This window comes from Gavia stellata, chromosome 1, assembly GCF_030936135.1.
Source record: "Gavia stellata isolate bGavSte3 chromosome 1, bGavSte3.hap2, whole genome shotgun sequence".
In the NCBI taxonomy this organism is placed as follows: Eukaryota; Metazoa; Chordata; class Aves; order Gaviiformes; family Gaviidae; genus Gavia; species Gavia stellata.
Genome location: NC_082594.1, coordinates 20,238,020 through 20,256,877, shown reverse-complemented (window position 1 = coordinate 20,256,877; position 18,858 = coordinate 20,238,020). Strand labels below are relative to the sequence as shown.

The 18,858-nt window shown below is 42.1% G+C and overlaps 1 protein-coding gene across 3 annotated transcripts in view; it reads left to right on the top strand.

Annotated features, from left to right (window-relative positions):
- Positions 1 to 18,858, top strand: part of LATS2 (large tumor suppressor kinase 2) — a 46,504-nt gene that overhangs the window by 22,396 nt on the left and 5,250 nt on the right. For 2 of the 3 annotated variants that reach the window (XM_059818169.1, XM_059818162.1), the window contains exons 2-4: positions 9,804 to 9,936; positions 13,666 to 15,203; positions 17,952 to 18,534. In XM_059818169.1, the coding sequence (XP_059674152.1) occupies positions 9,804 to 9,936; positions 13,666 to 15,203; positions 17,952 to 18,534 (2,254 nt within the window). The remainder of the gene's footprint in view (positions 1 to 9,803; positions 9,937 to 13,665; positions 15,204 to 17,951; positions 18,535 to 18,858) is intronic. The other variant, XM_059818153.1, reaches the window with a different exon arrangement.

Here is an 18,858-nt window from a genome sequence, read left to right as displayed (position 1 = left end):
ACTCTTGTTCTTTGAGTCACAGTTGTAAGCCTTGGAGCTGGCCCAGCTTTGGGCTTGGTATGAAAAGGGGATGGCATGTTTGGTAACACCTCTAGTTATTAAAAAATGTGAACAGGCACCTGGAAGGGGTTTTCATTGAACACTACAGGAAGATGGTGATGCTTCTTGGTTTGGGACAACTCATTTGCTTATACTTCTAATTTGTTTTCTAATTGCCCTCTGTTTCTTTCTTCAGAGTTCAAAAGCTATTGTAGAATGTTATGTTACCTTTGTAATATTAAAAGTCTTGATGAATAGTGCTGTGGCTTGGCTTGGCTTGGCTTGACTTGACTTGTGGGAACAGGAGAAACCCTTAAGCCTCACTGGTTAATGCAAGGCATATGGCTGAGGTGCTGTGTGACAGCGTACAGGTCACTGCAGTGGCTGCCAGTCAGTAGGGACAGGAGTGAGCAGGAGCTGAGGCTGAACCTACTACAGACTGTGTCCAGAGGGTGGGAAGTTTTCTGTTCCTGTCACCAAAGTGAGGGGGATTTCAGGGAAGTAAAATAGCACCTTTGGAAAGGAGCTATGTACACGCTTGCATGTGTGTGCATGTGCATTCACACATGCATGAAGTAAGCAAAGCTGTTCCGTGCTGCTTTGTAACATAAACCTGCCAATGAAGTAATTTATAAATGTTGTTTATATGATATGATTTGGCTTCAGTATAAGATTTCTGAATTAGCACAGAATAGTGCTCCTGGTTTGAGTTCCCTCTGCTCCAGTGCTGAGGAAAGATTAGGAGAGATTTGTACAACTTTCTGTCTGTTGATGCACCGCCGTGGGTCATTTGGTTAGGCTGAACTCTAAATAGTTTAAATATCTCTCCAACGAGCAGACTTAAAGAGTAATGAGGAACAGTTAAGGCTGTATATACAATTGTTTGTTCTGTTTTAAATTAGAAATCCTTTTTAGAATAGGATTCTTCCCTTGTGTTTGTGTAGGGTTCAGCGCAGTGCAGGAAGCTTTGGGTGCCATCGCAGTAAAAAGGATTTTGTGCAGCTAGGAGATACCTGGAGCAGTGAAGACATACGAATACACGCTTTCTCCTTTCCTTTATTTTACCATTAATGCAAACCTGGCATGTGAATTGTGGTATGTAGATAGTCCTGTAGTACTACATGTGTTCAAAACTGAATGCTCTGTCTGCTCACTCCTTACACCTCTGTTCTGTTCTCTGATCTGAAGCAAAATGTATGTTTTCCAGTATGGGTACTTTCTGTGCTCAGGAAGATATTAGTGCTGCCTATTACTGTTGGCCACGTTTGATTACTACATCAGGAGCCTGTGCTCCTTCAAAAGTTGGGGGGAAGAGTGGGTGCCTTCAGAAAGGGGTGCTAGAGCATCTGAGGTAGGCAGCAAGTCACCGTGTATCTTGGGTGCTAACAGTGTCACTCTCTCCACCAAATATCTAGGGAAACTAGGCTTCTACCACCAGCTCTTCAGCCACAGATGTGCTTTTTCCAAGGCCAAGGGGAACAGGGAGAACAGGCTCTTTGTTATTGCCCCTCAGGTCTGTCCATTAAAATGGCTCTCTGCACTCTGCTCCCCTTCCTCTCATGCCTGTGTCCTGGTTGGGACAGAGCAGCTCAGCTCTGTTCTTGCTTCCCAGATGGCTTGAAAGAAAGGGGGGGAAAAAAAAAAGTGGTATTCATGATGGCTTTTGATTATTCGCACTCCCTTTCCATTATTATTGTTAATGCTATGGCCACTCTTTCCTTGCCTGTTTGTAATTGTTCTTTCAAGACACTTGAGCTTCATGCAGAGTACAGGTTTGTTGCCTGGGACAGGACCTCTTCCCGTTTCCTGCAGGCCTTCCCTTTACAAATCCTTTCCACAGTGCCTGATGTGCTTCCAGAAATGCTATAATAAATGTGTGTGTGTGTGTATATATAAAATGAAATTACTTGTCTTGTCTGACTGGTGACACATGTAAGAGCCTTATTTCTTCATGAAAGAAGGTGTCATGTCTTTTTTAATACGTTGCTTTCAAAGGGCTCACAGGCTTACTTGAAATTAGATGAATTTCAACAAAATCACATGCACAGACATGCACACATTATATAATATCTACATGCGTGTCTGTACGTACACACACATACTCTCTAGGACATCAACAGGAGTTGTCTGATTAAATGTTCTGATTAGCTTTACAAATTGACATTGCAGTGCATGTGCATTTTTTCTTTAAACAGACTGCATCTCTTGAATAGTTCAGTAGAGCTTCTTGAAGTGTTTACATATGCTTTCTTTGTCTGGAGATGCCTTGTTATAAATACTGCCTTCATTTTATAAGCATTTGTTTGGAAATATGTTGAGCAGCCATGCTTGGTTTATTTCCAAATGTCTTAACTTTGGGACCTTGGATTGACTTATAGCCTGAAGTTCGTATCTCTCCTTTTCATGCAAAGAGCCATATTTGAACAACTCGTGGAACACAAGGACTGTAGTGTAAAATGGCAGGCGTCCTCCATGAAACACCTATGGCCAAACACAGCGCGTGTTACAAGGAGCTGTTGTGGGGGAATGTACTGTGTAAGTTCAGTTAAAAGAACAAAAAAAAAAAAAAAACCCCAAGAAGTTATATGCTGCTACTTGGTGCCAGTTGCATAGTGCTAAAAAAGTATTTTGGTGTAACTGGTGCCTTTTGAGACACCTGCTAAGGAGCTATGTCATATTTCCAGTTACTGTCCTGAGCTCTTGGATTTTTTCTCCCTTGCCCTTTCCAAGTTGGTAAAAGTGTTACAGTGATTGTTCTTTATAAGTATCCTGCTGCTAAGTCTATAGACTATTTTTCTTTCTCTCGGAGGAACTTAAATAGTTTTGATTAGTCATGAACTTAAGGAAAAGTAGTTGGGGAAAAAAAAGTAGAGAAGTGTCATGATGGCCCTTTTATTTTGATATTTTTGTGATAGTTGTGAAAGAACTTTGCATTAGCTCTAGGGCTAGCAAAATACACAACTAAGGTGATAAATTTCAAGTGTTGGTTTTATTTGTCTGTTTTATTTGTTTGCTTTTTAATCTTCCAGGGCTGTTTCAAATCTGAAAATATACTGGAAATTATTTGAACAGCTATAATCTTGCTCATCAAAAGATGCTTCTCAATCTCTAGCTACTTTTGGTTTATTTTGTCTCATTCCTTCCGTAGCTACAGGAAATGTGCCTATGTCCTATGGCTTGGATGATTAAGGTAATCTTATTTCAGCCTTTGTTCATGGTGGTAGTGATATGAGGGTTTCTATCCTGGGACCTAGGAGAACTGACACTTCAGCCCTCTGACATCTTTTTGCCTACTACTCCAAGTTGAGTATTTTGTGCTGGACTTAATTACCTTACTTTTATTTATTGATAAGTTCTCATACTGCCATAAACACAACGATAGCAGGACCCCGTTGTACTGGATGCTACACAAACACAGAATAGTAAAGACATCTACCCTCTGTAGGTGACTGTCTAAATCAAGGCTAAAAGGGTTTGAAGGCAAGCAGAATGAGCGGTGGCAGAGCAGTGAATGTCATGTTAGTTTTATTTGTATTTGTTTTTCTTCTGATAGAACATTTACCAGTATAATTTCCAAAATCCTCCCTCTATCTTTTGGGCATATTCCTTTTGTCAGTTCTTCAAATATCCCTTGGAAATGTTATATAAAAACCTTCTGGTTAAAGTTGTGCCTTACCTGTAATTCCCCATTCCTAATTTACAGTTCAGTTATTTTTTTCATATTGTTGATGTGATTTAACTTAGTGATTCTTACCTTTCATCACCTATCCTTATTTTTTTTTGTCTGCCCCAACTTTATGTACTACAGGGTGTCCCTTCTGCATACTTTTTCCATTAGTAAGTCTGGTATTAAAAAAAAAAGAAGCAAGCACTCTGACCACGTGAAGTAGGAAGACACCGTCAGTGCAAAGCACGGCTGGAACATCCGACCAAAATAATGGGTGACCTTAAGGGCTAGAGTGCTACCAGAACTAAAAACAAGTTCAGGAGCAGAAGGGGTAGAAATGCTGCAAGCAAGGACTAAAAGCTGGGGTTAAAGCCCCAAACTCAAACTTCCTCTGCTGAAATCAACAAAGAAAAGGAATTACTTTACCACAAGGATAAATTTTTCCACCGTTTGCATGTTGTCAAGAATGGTGTGTGTAGCTCTTACCAAAAAGCATGTCCCAGTCTGATCTTTACAGAGGTGGGCTACTACAGCGATAAAGAGAACGAAGAGCCTGTTTTGTAAGAGAAAACTAAAAGAATGTGGTTTGTTTAGCCCAGGAGGCCAAGCTGCAAGCATCCCATAGGATGAGGGGGGCTCACTCTCTGTAGATAACAGCAAAGCTGCTGAAGTTAAAAGGTTCCAATTTTGTACTTGACTTTTGTTTTGCCTGTTTTCAGGTTGCTAACACCAGGGGCTAAATTTTGCCCACAAATTCCCATGCCTGTGTATAACACTGATTAAAATATTCTAGCCACATAATTAAGACGCTATCCTGAGAATCATTAGCATTCTTCAGTTTTCGTGTATCAAAAAAGCAGGAGGAAATCAGCACTGCCAGAGACCTACCGAGCGCCCGCTTGCTTGCTGCAGGATCACTTAGTTCATTCATAAACCACGTAACCCATTCAGAAACTAACAGAGATCTACCCCAAGGCTAGTTAAGAGTTTTCTGCCCCCACTGCCCCTGTTGCAAAGCTCCTCCAAAGCTATACTGCTTTGGTGGTGATAAACCTCCCTCTTACTTTCAGCCTAAATTACACAGGGTCAGTTTATTCCCTCTGCCTTTAGTTTCGATTGTAAGGTTCTCTGTTCTGTGGGGCTGCAGCAATCCTGACAGAGCATGTTGTACACAGTTTCCTGAATTTCTTAGGTTTTGCATGTTTAAAATCATGAATGAAAATTCCTACAATGGTGGGCTATGGCAGAAAGGTTCATAATCAATTCTGGATCATCTCTTCTGGCATGAGCTTTAGTTTTTTCCGCAGGGAACCTGTATCTGTTTCCTGCATCTGTCGCCCATCCTTCTTTGTGAATGGAAAGCAAGTAATTAATTTTTGTTGTTGTTAGCAATTAATTACCCTTGCCAAATATTGGAGGACCTATTGTCTCCTTCAGACACAATGTTCTTGGGAAAAAGTCTTACTTATTGTAACCTCTTGTGCAATCTTCACTTGGATGATAAATACATCTTGGCAACAAGGAGCTTTCTGAATGAAAAATGTTGCTGGACAACCCTGTAGTACAGCAAGAACGCAAGCCTCTGCCAATGCTGGTGGAGAACAGCCAGGCGGGAGGGTAAAATGGGGAAAGCCTTTCACATTGCCTAGAGAGCACAGAGTGAGATGAAGTCTGTATATGCACACATCCAAATATCTGTTTACCATCAAACAAGGATTTTTCCTGTTGAGCATCTGAACTCAAAGGTGGCCTTCCTTCTAGCAAAATCTTGAAATCTCTTGGAAAGCTGCCTTCTACCAGCACGAGACCAGGGAAATAATGGAGAGCATGTTGACCGTGCAGCTGTCTGGTTTGGGTAGCCCACTGTAGGGACTAGCTGGGAAACACCCCCCTCTTCATTTTTCTCTATGAACCCACAAATTTGGGATCCTGCAGAGTTGCCTCACTCTGCTTCGTGGTTCATGGCCTGACTTTGGTTTTCCATTAGATCTGTCCAGAACCACAGCTGACCACTGAAACCTCATTTTAATATTGCAGCTGTATCATTAATTACAAAATTATTAGTTAATTGTAAGAGCACATTTTCCCCTTGTAGCTTTTTGCATTTACTTTTTCTGGTTTCTTTTTTCACCAATAGCTACTGATGTCTGGAAGCAGAAAGGTGCATAAAAGCCCTGCACAGAGATGTTTGAATCTTCCAAAGGGAATACACAGAATGCAAAGAATGAGTTGGGGCTGGGACTGCTCTGTTCCCTTGTGGTTTATATGTGCGCTGCCAGTGGCTTGTGTTTCTCCTTGCAGCCTGACAGCTGGCTGTGGGGTTAGCAGAACGCAGCCAGCGGCCAGGTTTCTCAAACCATGCTGCGGTTGACGGCGTTTGGCCTGGTGAAAAGGAAACGATCCAAAGCAGAGGGCCTGATGCAGTGTACCTTGCAGTTAATGGAAATTTTTGTTGACCTCAGTGGGAGCTGGATTTGATCCTGTGCCTTCTTGAATGTTTTGGCGTTGGATACGGCTCTGAGCAGATTTTTTTTTTTATGTCTCATTTCTGGTCTTTTTTTTCCTTCTTGTTCTAAAACGTTACTTACCTTAGAGTGGCGTAAAATCAAGACAGCTCTATCTGTGTCAACATAGCTGTGCACTTTTATCTTTGCCCAGTGTCTGTCCTCTTGTTTCCTCAGCCCTTCTACTGTCTACAGCATCAGTTTGCAGGATTTTGGCATTGATTTCTCTCCTTGAGCCATTCTGCTGCTTCTCACAAACACCCTCCACCTCACTTAAGCCTCTGCTCTCCAGCAAGCGTAACTACTAACACTGCTTAATCCATCTTCTGCCCTTCTTGCCATCCTTCAAAACAGTGCTTATATCGATTTCCAGCAAATGCAGCCCAGGGTCTGGCCCCTGCCGCCAGCAGGGAGCCAGTTTCCCCTTCAGCAGGCTCTTGGAGGCCAGCCCTTCACTGCCTCATCCCAGCCACACTCCTCGCTCAGCAGAGCTCATCGCTGCATTGCATGTAGGGAGGAGAGCGCCACCATGCCCCATTAGCCAGCGGCTGCCTCAGGCACAGAGCGCACCCTCCGTGAGCCTCAGCCATGCATCAGTTTGTCCTCCATCCCTAATGAAAAGGTGGTGGAATGAGTGGAGCCCTCTTCATGTGGCTGCCAGAAAGGAGAGAGCTGTGGGCATGGAGGATGGCGATGGGAAAAACAATGCAGAGGAGGCCCAAGGCCAGCTATAACAGTGCTGGAGCTTCTTGTTGCCCTCCACTCTACTGGAGTATCGCATGCCTCCAGAGGGTTTTGTCTCCTGGGTGGGGAATTATAATTTTAGGTGATCTGCCGCTGAGAAAAACCCTTTCCTTTTGTATGTGGAATGTTTATTTTTTGTCAGTCACTCTCCATTTGCTTGGAGATGATGCGAGGCTTTTGTGAACCAGCATCAGAAACTGGGGCTATTTGTGTCTCATGATAGCTACGGGGGAAAGGGCCAAAGCTATGGGATGGTGTACAGGGGAATCGTAGGTGTTCTTTTGAACCACAAAAAAACTTACTTCATTTTTTCCAGCAGTAATGTAAATGCTAAGCAAACAGGGTATGTAATGAGGAAACCCTTTGGAGGGTGGGAGCTGACCTAATGAAAGATGAGAGGCGGTGAGCTGGAGCACCGGGCTGCTGCTGCACTGGGGGCTTGCAGGGGTGAGGTTGCCAGCGACACATCTGCTGGTCCCAAGCTCTTGCTGGTCCTCTTAGTTTATCATACAGTCCACAGTGAAATGTACTGGGCTTTTCCCTTCCCGTTATTCCCACTGAAGTTTAAATATGAATCCCCTAACATATCTGCTGAAGGTCAAACATGCAGCTTCAAATAGACCAGTGTCATTTTTACTCTGCTTTTCTGACATAGGCAATGGCAAAAGAGGAGAAAGTAGTGCCACAGTATGGGGAGGGGGAAATACTGTTTTCAGAGATTATATCACTCTGTTGATGGTAAAAAACCAACCTATTTTAGCCCCCTTGAATTGTATACAGCCAACACAGCTAAGAGAGGGAGAAACGGATTATATGGGCTGTTTTATTAATCATTAAGATAATTGCTTACCAAGCATTTATTCTCTTGGTACTCCATTGCAGACAAAAGCAAAAAATGCCAACATCCAAGCCAGCCCAAATGTGCCTATGGAGCACATTTGATTTAGGAGACTTAAGACTTGTGATCTAAGACTAGATCCAGCTGGTGTAAATGGGCAGAGTGTGTTAGCAGACCTGTGGAACTGGGCTGTAAAGCCCAGAGTCCCTGGATGATGAAAATGCTGAGCACTAGGATGCAAATCTGCTAATACTTTAGAAATGTATCCAAAAGAAGAAAAAAGAAAGAAAGAGAGGAAAAAAACATTGTGGGAAATTCTTTCCTTCATACATAATAGTTTTCTGTTGATTTAAAATTGCCCTTAGTAATGTGTTGATGCCAGTGAAATATTTCAGCTATAGGAAATGTGAAACCAACTACTGCCTTTCTATGAATTATGAGTCATAAATTGTATGAAGAATATTCAAACTTGCTATAGCTATTCCCCAAGTAGAACCTCTGAGTAATGGAGAAAATGCAGCCATTTTGGGGGGAGTAGCAGGGGACTGAGCTAAGCGAAGCAAAATGCCAAGTGCCAGCGTGTGGCTCTGTGCTAAGTGTGAATTACTGTCATCTGAGATGATCCTTCCTTGCTAAGTAAACAATTAGCGAGTATGTTAAATGTACTTGCAGTTCAGTTGAGCAAAGTTGTTCTTTGCTCCAGGCGATATGGGAAAGGGGCATACATGTTGAGGCTACCTGACTGCTAGCCAGTGCGCAGAACTGCCCCATGGGAGAGCAGTGCGCTTGTGCCAAAACAGCTGTCACATCTGCAGTCGGTAAACCTAGCCAAGAGGGCACAAACTCCGTCTGATTCAGTGCTCAGTGGATAATAGATAATAGGATACTGACATTTGCAGGCAAGTCCTTGATGGTGACATTCATTTCATCCAGCTTTAGCCATCTAAGAGCTAGGAGTCCAGTTCAACCAAAGGTCAGTTTATCTTCTGTTATATCTGTTTTATGAAATGCCTTTTGGAGGTGATTATAGAAAGGTTCTCAGCAACTACTTTCAACTAAGTATCTAACTTCTTGATGGCTGAAGTCCAGCAATGTGAATTCAACATTAAAGCTCTGGATTTCAATCTCTCCATCATTTCAGAAAAGACCATGCAGCCTTGCAAAGATTTGTGAATTTTGCTGTGCAACCAGAGGCTAGAGTCATTGTTGAAAGGTATTCTATATACCTGAGCTGTAAGTAAATGTATAAACAAACTCCGTAAGAATGTGACTTGCTGGCCATAGAGCAGGGGACACTAACCATGATTGTGTTGGAGTAGTTTAACTACAGTATTCGTATTTACCCCAGTTTTAGTTTTCAGGGTGTGTGTCTGGCACCCATATTAACTTCTCAGTGATAGATGTGTGCCCAATAAAATACAGCTAAAAAGACCAACAGTGTGAAATGCAGTTTGGTATGCTAGTCATTTTCCAAACAGATAGTGAATGATGTCCCAGCTGTACTGAAAAGAGCAATCTTTCTTCCCCATTGACTCTAGTGAGGCCAGGATTCACTCAGCAGAAATCAGTCCCTCCCTAATTAACTTCTTGTCACATCTGTGAAACCTTAAAGCTTTTACTGTGTTCAGGTGTGACTAAGAGACATGCTCTCGAATACCAAAAGCTAAATATTTCATTCTCTTTCATCCTATGTCAAACTATGTTGCCTTTTCCAGATTTGACTCAAAGCTTATTTTAAGAAATCTTAGAGTACACATTTCAATTTGATGCTTCTTTAATTGTCAGAGTTTGGGTAGGTTGTGTATTTCCTTATTTTCTTCTTTTAATTTTTGAATTGTATAAGGCATGCAAATATTTTCAAAATATGGGCCCATTTGGCTTCAGGCAGCTGTGATCTGGTGTGAATTATAAAATGTTTCTATAAATGTAAGAATGCTTACTGCTTTCTAGCCTGCAGTACAGTGCTTGCGTTTTTTCTCAATGTAATTCAAGTCTTGTTTGTTTTATACAGGAGATGGCTGTCCGAGCACTGAAGCAGACGGGTAGCAGAAGTATTGAAGCAGCTCTGGAGTATATCAGTAAGATGAGCTACTTGGATCCTAGAAATGAACAGATAGTACGTGTAATTAAGCAGACCTCACCAGGTAAGCATGAACTTTTTTAAAAATTGTGTTCTTTCTTGCAATAAGCTGTTTTTTAAAGTAGAGTCGTTGCTGGTGAGAAATAGTGGATTGGCAGTATTCAGTAGTACTCTTGTAGGAGACAGTGACGTGAACATGGCCCTGCAGGGTGAGCTGGGCTGGAAGCTGAACACAGCTCACCTGCTTTGCAAGAGCACATTCGTAGTCCATCTTCTTAAACACAAAGCTATTTACCCTTCAGTGCAGATCACCTCAATCATCTCAAGTTTATCTCAAAGTGAAAGTTTGCACGTAAGTAATTGCTATGGAGTTGTGAGATAGCTCACTTCCCAGGAATTCATTCATGTTAACATCCTTGTAAGTACGCTGCAGAAATAGCTTGGGCCAAGATAACAGAAGCTTTTCCACTCATCCCTGCTAGTCTGCTTCAGTTGTGTTTCATGTAAATTAGCAAATGGGAGGATTTGGGCCCTGCAGATGCCTCATCAGCAGACATCAGACCACAGCTGACAAAAGGCCTTGCAAGAGTTGTTTCCATTCAGGTATTAGCACTCACAGCGCTGCAGAATGCTTTTGATCTGTGATCAGGATACACTCTGGTTTGGATAGAGTTTGTTACTTTTATCTTCCTTCAGTTTCAAAAATTGGCCAAGCAGACAAATAACCATCCTCTGACTGGCTGAACCTGAGGGGTTAGTGGAAGAAGGGTTGAGCAGATTGGAGAGCTGTTGTCAGGTGCCTGTTCCGTTAGACAAGGAACTTCTCTTGTGTCAGTGGCAACATTTAGGCTTAAAAGGTCTTGTCTGTGTTGGACTAGTTGAAGCTAACAAACCCATTCAATCAATCTGATTACAGTAGTACAGACCTCTAAGTGTGGTCGTAAGTTGAGTTTACTGAGTGCAAGTGATTTCCACATGACAAATTTCTCTTCTTGGCCACCTCAGCAGCACCTTCCTTCTTGCCTTTTGATCAAATTGAAGATCTTTGTTGGGAAGGGTGTTCAATTTTGCATAGTTGATAGAGAGGTATGTCCAGAGATGAGGAAAGCTGAGGAAGAGAAAGCCCACTCAATTTACAAAGAGAAATCCCTGGACAGGAAGGAGGTCTTCAGTAAAGCCACTTCTTTCCTGGGGGACCCTGAGGGTAGCCACATATAGGGAAGACGGAAATGGGGAAGGACCTCATTTGCCAGGTGGTCACTCTCAGGAATAGAGCTTCAGATGTGGTGGGAAAGGGTGATGGTTCTGTGTAAGGAGCAGTTAGCTGCCCTTTCTATCAGTCTTAGACTTCCTGTTTTATTGTTTGGGGAGATTCTGGAAAACCCTAGGAAAACATTTCCGACAGTGTTACCCTGCAGGGTGGCCACCTGACAGACAAAGTAGTACTGGCCAGTTTGCTATTTGGAGAGCTCTGTCCTAATACATGCACAAATGTGGCCTCAACTGGGCCTTAAGGAGAATTTAAAATAACTTCAACAGAATTACTGAACTGTATTTTGCTTTATATCATAAAGGCTTTATTCCTTAAAGTGAAAGAACACAGCTAGTCCTAAAGAGCATACGTTTCCTCTGAAAGGGTTGAAAAATCTTTCTACGCTAACATTTTAATTACTCAATTGTCTTTCATTTGCATTTGGTTTTGCTTTCTTAACATTCCAATGCATGCAGCTGTTCTGAATAATTAACCTTTTGAGCTGAAGATCCACCTTTGCTTTCAGGATACACAGAATGCAAAACTTAAATATCATGCAATTGATGTTTGCCTCCCTGAGGTGCCACAAAATCATATTGATTAGTTTGGTATGGTATTGTTTGTGCTAGAATAGCATAGGTTTCCTCTAGTTCATTAGGAAGCATGTAATGCTACTTGGGAACTTTTAATTTGCGGTTGGAGAATTTAAATCTTCTGGTTTTGAATTCCATATATTGGTGTATGGAAATAGATTTTCAAATTATTAATTTTTGTCCTGCTTTAACTTCAGTAGTAAAGCTAACAAGAGTTGCAGCATGCTGGCAAGACTTAAATAAAACTTACCAGATATTACTGTGTAACAGAGAGTTATGTGTAAAAACAGATGATCCCATGAGTATAGTTGATTAATCTTAAGAATACACTTCGATCTAAAACCTTCACAGGCAAGAGATAGTCATAACAGTTACCATGTTGGATAGGAATGTGTAAAAACAAAACAAAAAAAAAAATTATTGCTGCTACTTTCCTTCATGGCCTCTGATAGGGAAAAACAAAGTCAGTTTGCCCCTGAGGCTCAGCATGAATCCTACTGACAGAAATGGCAAATGGGTGTTATGGCTACTGTGGCCTGGAGGTGGGAGGCAGCCACTTCTTAGGATGCTTTGGATTGCCACAGCCTCCTAAGTGCATCTCACTGTGTCCCAACAGATGAGCTATCAGGGAGTGCTGTTGTAAGTGCAACCTTGGTAAGCATGGCCTTGTGTTACCATAGGAAAAAGAGCTACCAATTATAGATTTCACTTTAAAGAACACTGATTATTTGTCCAACCTGATTCCATTTAAAAGCATTGCATTGCTTATGAAAGTGTCGTTTAGTGTGGGGCAGCCTCTTCAGTGTGCAGAGATGGTGCATAGACCTGTCTGAATAACGTGCACCTTCTTGCGTGTCTGTATATAGCAGGGCTTGTATGTCAAGGCGAGGAGTCAACAGCTACACTAAGGTGTGCTGCATTTGGCCCAGCTGGGACATGCTGTAATGCTAGCAATCCAGTGTTCAAGCCTGTTAGCTCAATACGACTATTCTTGCAGATTTTGTGAAGTCAAGATTTTAAAAGGAAATTGTTTAGAAATAAATGGGCCAAGTCCTGTGATTCGTGAAAGCTAAAGAAGCAGAAGGGGAACAAAAAATAGCAGCAGCACAGAGTCTCCCGTTGTCTTTATAGCACAGCCAGTGCTTTTTACACCTGCAATTTGTCCTCAGATCAAAGAACTGATGAAAAGTGTCATTAACACTTCCAGAGTAGGAATGCTGCTGTCTTGTCTCTGCACATTCTTCAAGCTAAGATTAACATGTCGACACCCTGAAAGATTTGCCTTCCAAACAGATGGAAGATGAGTAATATGAGGGGATACTCTGTGTCCAACACATTGGAAAGAATACAGGACAAACTGTATGATGCCTTTGTTGTAAATGAAGGAGAGGGAAACAAGGATTTTTGAGGAGGACGATGGAACAGAGAGATGTAAACAGCCCCCCAGCATGAGCAGTGAGCTCGCTGTACAGAATATGTGGACTATGTAATGACCTAGTAGCTCATAGTAATGTTGACTTTCAAGTTGTATTGACAGTCCTTCTGGGAGCTTTTTTTTTCCCGTTGGTGCTGTACTTAACCCCCTGCTCTGTAGCTTCCTCCTGACTGTGGGTAATTATTGGTAATGGTGGTCCAGCTTTAGAAACTAGGCTGTAGTGTAATCTGATGATTTCATAGTTAAGGAATTTGTGCTTCTATTTTCATGATTTGATATGACTCCCTGCTGATTCCTGGCATGAGCAGTGTTGTGGGCCAGTAGCTCATTATCAGTAGTAATACTATAACTTTAAATGTTCAGAGTGCTTAATTTAGATTTTGGAAGGTTTTTATAACAGATGCTTCCTACATAGTGTGGTAATATGTCTGTATGTATAGATGGATAAGTAATGCAAAGTAATTGGTTCACCTGAATTGTTTCCTAACATTCTTCTGTGTTCTTTTTATAAAGGAAAGGGTGTTGTGCCAAATAATGTAACCCGCAGGCCAAGCTTCGAAGGATCGAATGAATCTTTTCCGTCCTACCATCAGATCAGTAATGCAGCCTATGAAGGGACAGGCTTTGGAGCAGAAGGTGCAAATATGCTTACTGAAGTTCCAAGGCCATACATGGACTATTTAATCTCTACTTCGCCGTCTACAGCTATGAATGCTCCTGTACAGCGACCCTCTGGAGTAGGCACTCACAGCACGCCAGCAAGCCATCAGCAGAAAACATACCCTGCAAATATCGAGTCTTCTGTGATTAATTATCCAGTGGCTAATCACAGCAGTCAAGCTTTGCAGCTGCAGGCGTCCCATGGCTCCAACAGCCAACATTACAGTAGGCAGCACATGATGGTGCAGGGGGAACCTATGGGGTATGGTGTTCAGCGGAGTCCATCCTTCCAAAACAAGATGCAGCAGGAGGGAGGATACACCAATCTCCCAAATAAAGTGGCAGTTGTTCAGAATAATTCTGGTCATGCATTTCAGCAGGCACCGACAAACCTGTATATATCGCATTCTCATCACAAACAGACAAGTCCTTCTTCTCATCAAATGCATGTGATATCCAGAGGTCCAGCCTTTGCTAATGATTTTTCAGACAGTCCACCACAAAATCTATTAACTCCATCTAGAAATAGCCTAAACATGGATCTCTATGACATGAATAATCCTCAAGTTCAGCAGTGGCAGGCAGCTACACCGTCACGCCGAGATTCTTTACAAAATCCAGGAATAGAAACATCTCCACGGCAACACGTGTCCTTCAGACCCGATGCCACAGTGCCGAGCAGAACAAACTCCTTTAACAACCACCAGCAACAGCCACAAGTGACGGTGTCTATAAGACAGGTTCCTCCAGGAAAACCTGATCCTTCAATTACGTCTCCAAATACGATCACAGCAGTCACTTCTGCTCATATTCTCCAGCCAGTGAAGAGCATGCGAGTGATGAGACCTGAGCCTCAGACTGCAGTGGGACCTTCCCATCCTGGTTGGTTACCTGCGCAGGCACCGACTGTGGATGGCTTGGAGATCATTGAGCAGCATGTGCCACCTGTTGGAGCAGCTAATGCTTACCAACTAGATGTGGATTACGGTAACCAGGAACTGCGGTGTCCACCACCACCATATCCCAAGCATTTGTTACTTCCCGGTAGCTCTGAGCAGTTTGATATCAACTGCTTATGCATGGGCGTAGAGCAGACTCTCCGTGTAGTCCCCAATTCAACGTGCAATAAGGCTGAGGAGAATGGTGAGAGAAATGATAAAAGCAGCAAGAACACTAAAGCTGAAAAACCAAACAAGGATAAAAAGCAGATTCAGACATCTCCGGTGCCTGTGCGAAAAAATGGCAAAGATGAGGAAAAGCGAGAATCCCGAATAAAGAGCTACTCACCTTTTGCCTTCAAGTTCTACATGGAGCAACATGTAGAAAATGTCATAAAGACCTACCAGCAGAAAATTAACAGAAGATTACAATTGGAGCAAGAAATGGCTAAAGTAATTCTCCTTGTTTTGTTATAATAAAAGCTAATGGGGTCAAATTGATTATTACTATTTTTAATCAGTCAAAAAATTTATAAAGGCAGACTCCACTGGAAGTAGTAGGTATCCAACACCTCCCTATACCAGACTATTTTCACTTAGAAGTGGGGATGCAGGTCTGGGAGGCTGTTTGAAAAACCTGAGATGTGAAATAATACATCTTCATACCAGAAAAGTAAAATGAAGCAAACCCCCCCATAGTAGGAAAGTGTTAGGTTTGCTTAGGCAAGAACTCAAAAGCCAGGTTTGAGGCTGAGATAACTCTGGCCATACTTTGGCAGCTCTTGCAAAACTCTGGAGAAGGTTTTATCTTTGCTCCAGTTCTTTCTTCCTGTTCCATGGTAGCCACTCATTCACCAAAATCATGGTTCAACTTGGCAGTATATTCACTGTGCCATGTTTTCAGATGAATATGTAATACTTGACTGAAAGTTTTCTGTTGAACACAAGTAAGTAATAATATTATGCACGTAATCATATCTTGGCCAGCTCAAATTGATCTTGGGACCCTTGCTGGAACTTGTTCTAGAAGCAGGTCTCAGTGAGGTGCACTTTTTGAGTGAGAGTGCTTCTTTCATGCCTAATTGTAGCTCTCAAACCTAAGCTGATTCACTGAAAGGGCTGCTTAAAACAAAGCTGCGTAGTTCTGATGGTTGCTCTGGCAATTTTGTTTTTAATTTTTAAATGTGGAAGAGTGGTTTTTTCCCAGGCATGACTAGAATATGACAAGTCTACTTTTGTATTTAAGGATAAACTGTAAGGAAAGCTATTATTAATGCATAATGGATAATAATTAACTACCTGATCTTCCTTAACACAGTTAATTTCCAGAGTCAAATAATTTGATGCTCACATCGCTCCAGAAAACTCAGCAGTTTGTTTGTTGAGGTTAAAATTAAACAAATAGGCTTCTAAAATCTCTTGAAAGGCTGGCATTTTAGTGACAGTTAATAGTTTGTCCTCACTGCAAGTACAGATTGCATTGCATTGCTTGGATTTAGTGAATACTTTCCTAAGATAGCGAGTGATCTCTAGAGAAGTAAAACAGCAGCTAATTATGTTAGTTCTTCTCTTCTGACTCTTCAGCTTTCCCTCACTTCATAACTCAGAGATAATTCAGCTATAAACAAAAACAACTCCTTCCCCTAGCAACCTCATCACTGACTGGAATAATACACTCAGGAGATTTTGGCTGTCTGAATATTGCATTATTCTAGAATTAACCAAGAAAACAACACACTAATTATTTTACCTTAAAACAGTAAACACTTCCTTTATTATGGATTGATGTACTTTCCTTACATTTTAAAAACTTGTTTTGATTTGGCTGTTGCCTTTAGTCTGAAAATTCATCCTACCTGTTCTGCAAGTTCCTGCAGACCTCCTCCATCCTTTATTCATGCAGATTTCACTTTTATACCATGAGGATCTCACTGCATAGTCTGGCTGCCCACACTCGCCTTTAAGGACCTGGACTAGAGATGTGAAATTAAATCAATCTAATTAGCAGCCCTGTGGGCATATGCTTGGGTCTCTAGCCAGCTAATCAGTGAGCTTTAAATCCCTCCACCCTCCTCCCCATTGCCCCTTCCCACCAGGCACTAATCTTCTTCTCAAAGTGCTTCAGTTAATTCAGGATTTTGGAAATGGGGTATGCAGAAAGGGGCATGCTGCAGAAGATGAGTTGTCAGAATATCCTGGGGATCAGCCCAGGGGCTTCTGCTCGTGGTGGCCACCAGTGGCTCTCAGGAGAGGGACAGGCAATGAAGTTGGCACTGTGGAGGCTCTTTCCTCACCTGGCAGAGGTGAGGAAAGTCTGGTTGAATACTGCTGCTTCTCCCTTTCTCAGGAGGTCTCTCACTGCAGCCATGTGAAATGTTACCTGCAGTTACTTGGAGGCTTTCTGGGGGCAGGAGGTGGCTGGACAAGCCAGCTTTTTTACAGCTTAGGTGCAGAGGGGAAATAATACATTTAGTGCAGAAATAGCACCAGGGTCTGGGCTGCAGTGGCTAGGGGGAGGCCAGAGCTGAGAGTTATATGCACGTATTTTGGGAGGGGAAAAGGGAGAAGTTGGAAGAAGAAGGAAGAACAGATGGTTAGGAGATCTGTAAAGCCTGAGAGTGGAGGCTGTATATGGCAGGGGAAGAAAAACAGTTTCTAAAGAAGAAGGTTCCCAAGGCACTTGGGAATGTGTAGGTCAAAATCAGCTTAATTACAACACAAAAACCAACAGTCAAACGGCGCTCGAGGCAGGAACTGTCCTGGAGAACCATTCATGAACAAAGTGGACTGCTGCATCTAGGTTTATGTTTCAGTTTAAGCTGTACCGCAGTGCACATACATATAGTGGAGTGCAGTGGCGAAGTGCACATTTGAAAGGTGTAAACAAAATCTCATGATCAGGTTTGTTGTGTTATATTGCCCTCTCTGACAGTACTGCCCCATGTCTCTTCGTTCAGTCAAATGAGAAAGGCAGACCAATCTCAGAATGGCAAATTCAGGTAACAAGTTAGGGCACAGTGAATTTGCTGGCATTTCAGGAATACCTCAACAGACAGACAAGAGAGTGTATCTCCCATGAATACATCTTTTCTGGTTCTTGATTAATTTTTCTGAGAAATGCATTTTGGGAATGCTAGTTTATTGTTCTCTTGCTGTGAATGTAACAGTACTAGCTCTTGTGGTTTGCTTTCCTTTGTAAAGGCTGGCCTTTGTGAAGCAGAACAGGAACAAATGAGGAAAATTCTCTACCAGAAGGAGTCCAACTACAACAGACTTAAAAGGGCCAAAATGGACAAATCTATGTTTGTGAAAATCAAGACTCTGGGTATTGGTGCATTTGGAGAAGTATGCCTGGCCTGCAAAGTGGATACCCATGCCCTGTATGCCATGAAGACTCTGCGAAAGAAAGATGTGTTAAACCGGAACCAGGTGGCTCATGTCAAAGCAGAGAGGGACATACTTGCTGAGGCAGACAATGAATGGGTGGTTAAACTCTATTATTCCTTCCAAGATAAAGAGAACTTGTACTTTGTGATGGACTACATCCCAGGTGGGGATATGATGAGTCTACTGATTCGGATGGAGGTCTTTCCAGAGCGTCTGGCTAGATTTTATATTGCAGAGCTCACTTTGGCTATAGAGAGTGTGCACAAAATGGGATTTATTCATCGAGACATCAAGCCTGACAACATTCTGATAGACCTTGATGGGCATATCAAACTGACTGACTTTGGACTGTGTACTGGATTCAGGTGGACTCACAATTCAAAATACTATCAGAAAGGTAGTGTTCTTAGGCTTTATTTGTAATGGTATTGCATTATTTATTTTGAAACAAACAGCTACCTCTTGGCAGAAATGCCAGCTTAGAAAACAGAGGTGTGTACATTGACAAAGGATCAATGACAATATGATGCATCTGTCTCTCACTAACTCAATTAGTTTGTTTCCAGTCCTTTGTTTGCAATACTCTTTAAATCCCTATCAGTAATCTGACCAACCACTGCAGTAGCAGCAATTTTTCAGTTTATACTTGTTTGGAGGGTCTCTTGATGGTGAAATAATTTAACCACAGATTTAAAGTAGTTCGCGCACCTCCTGTGTGTGC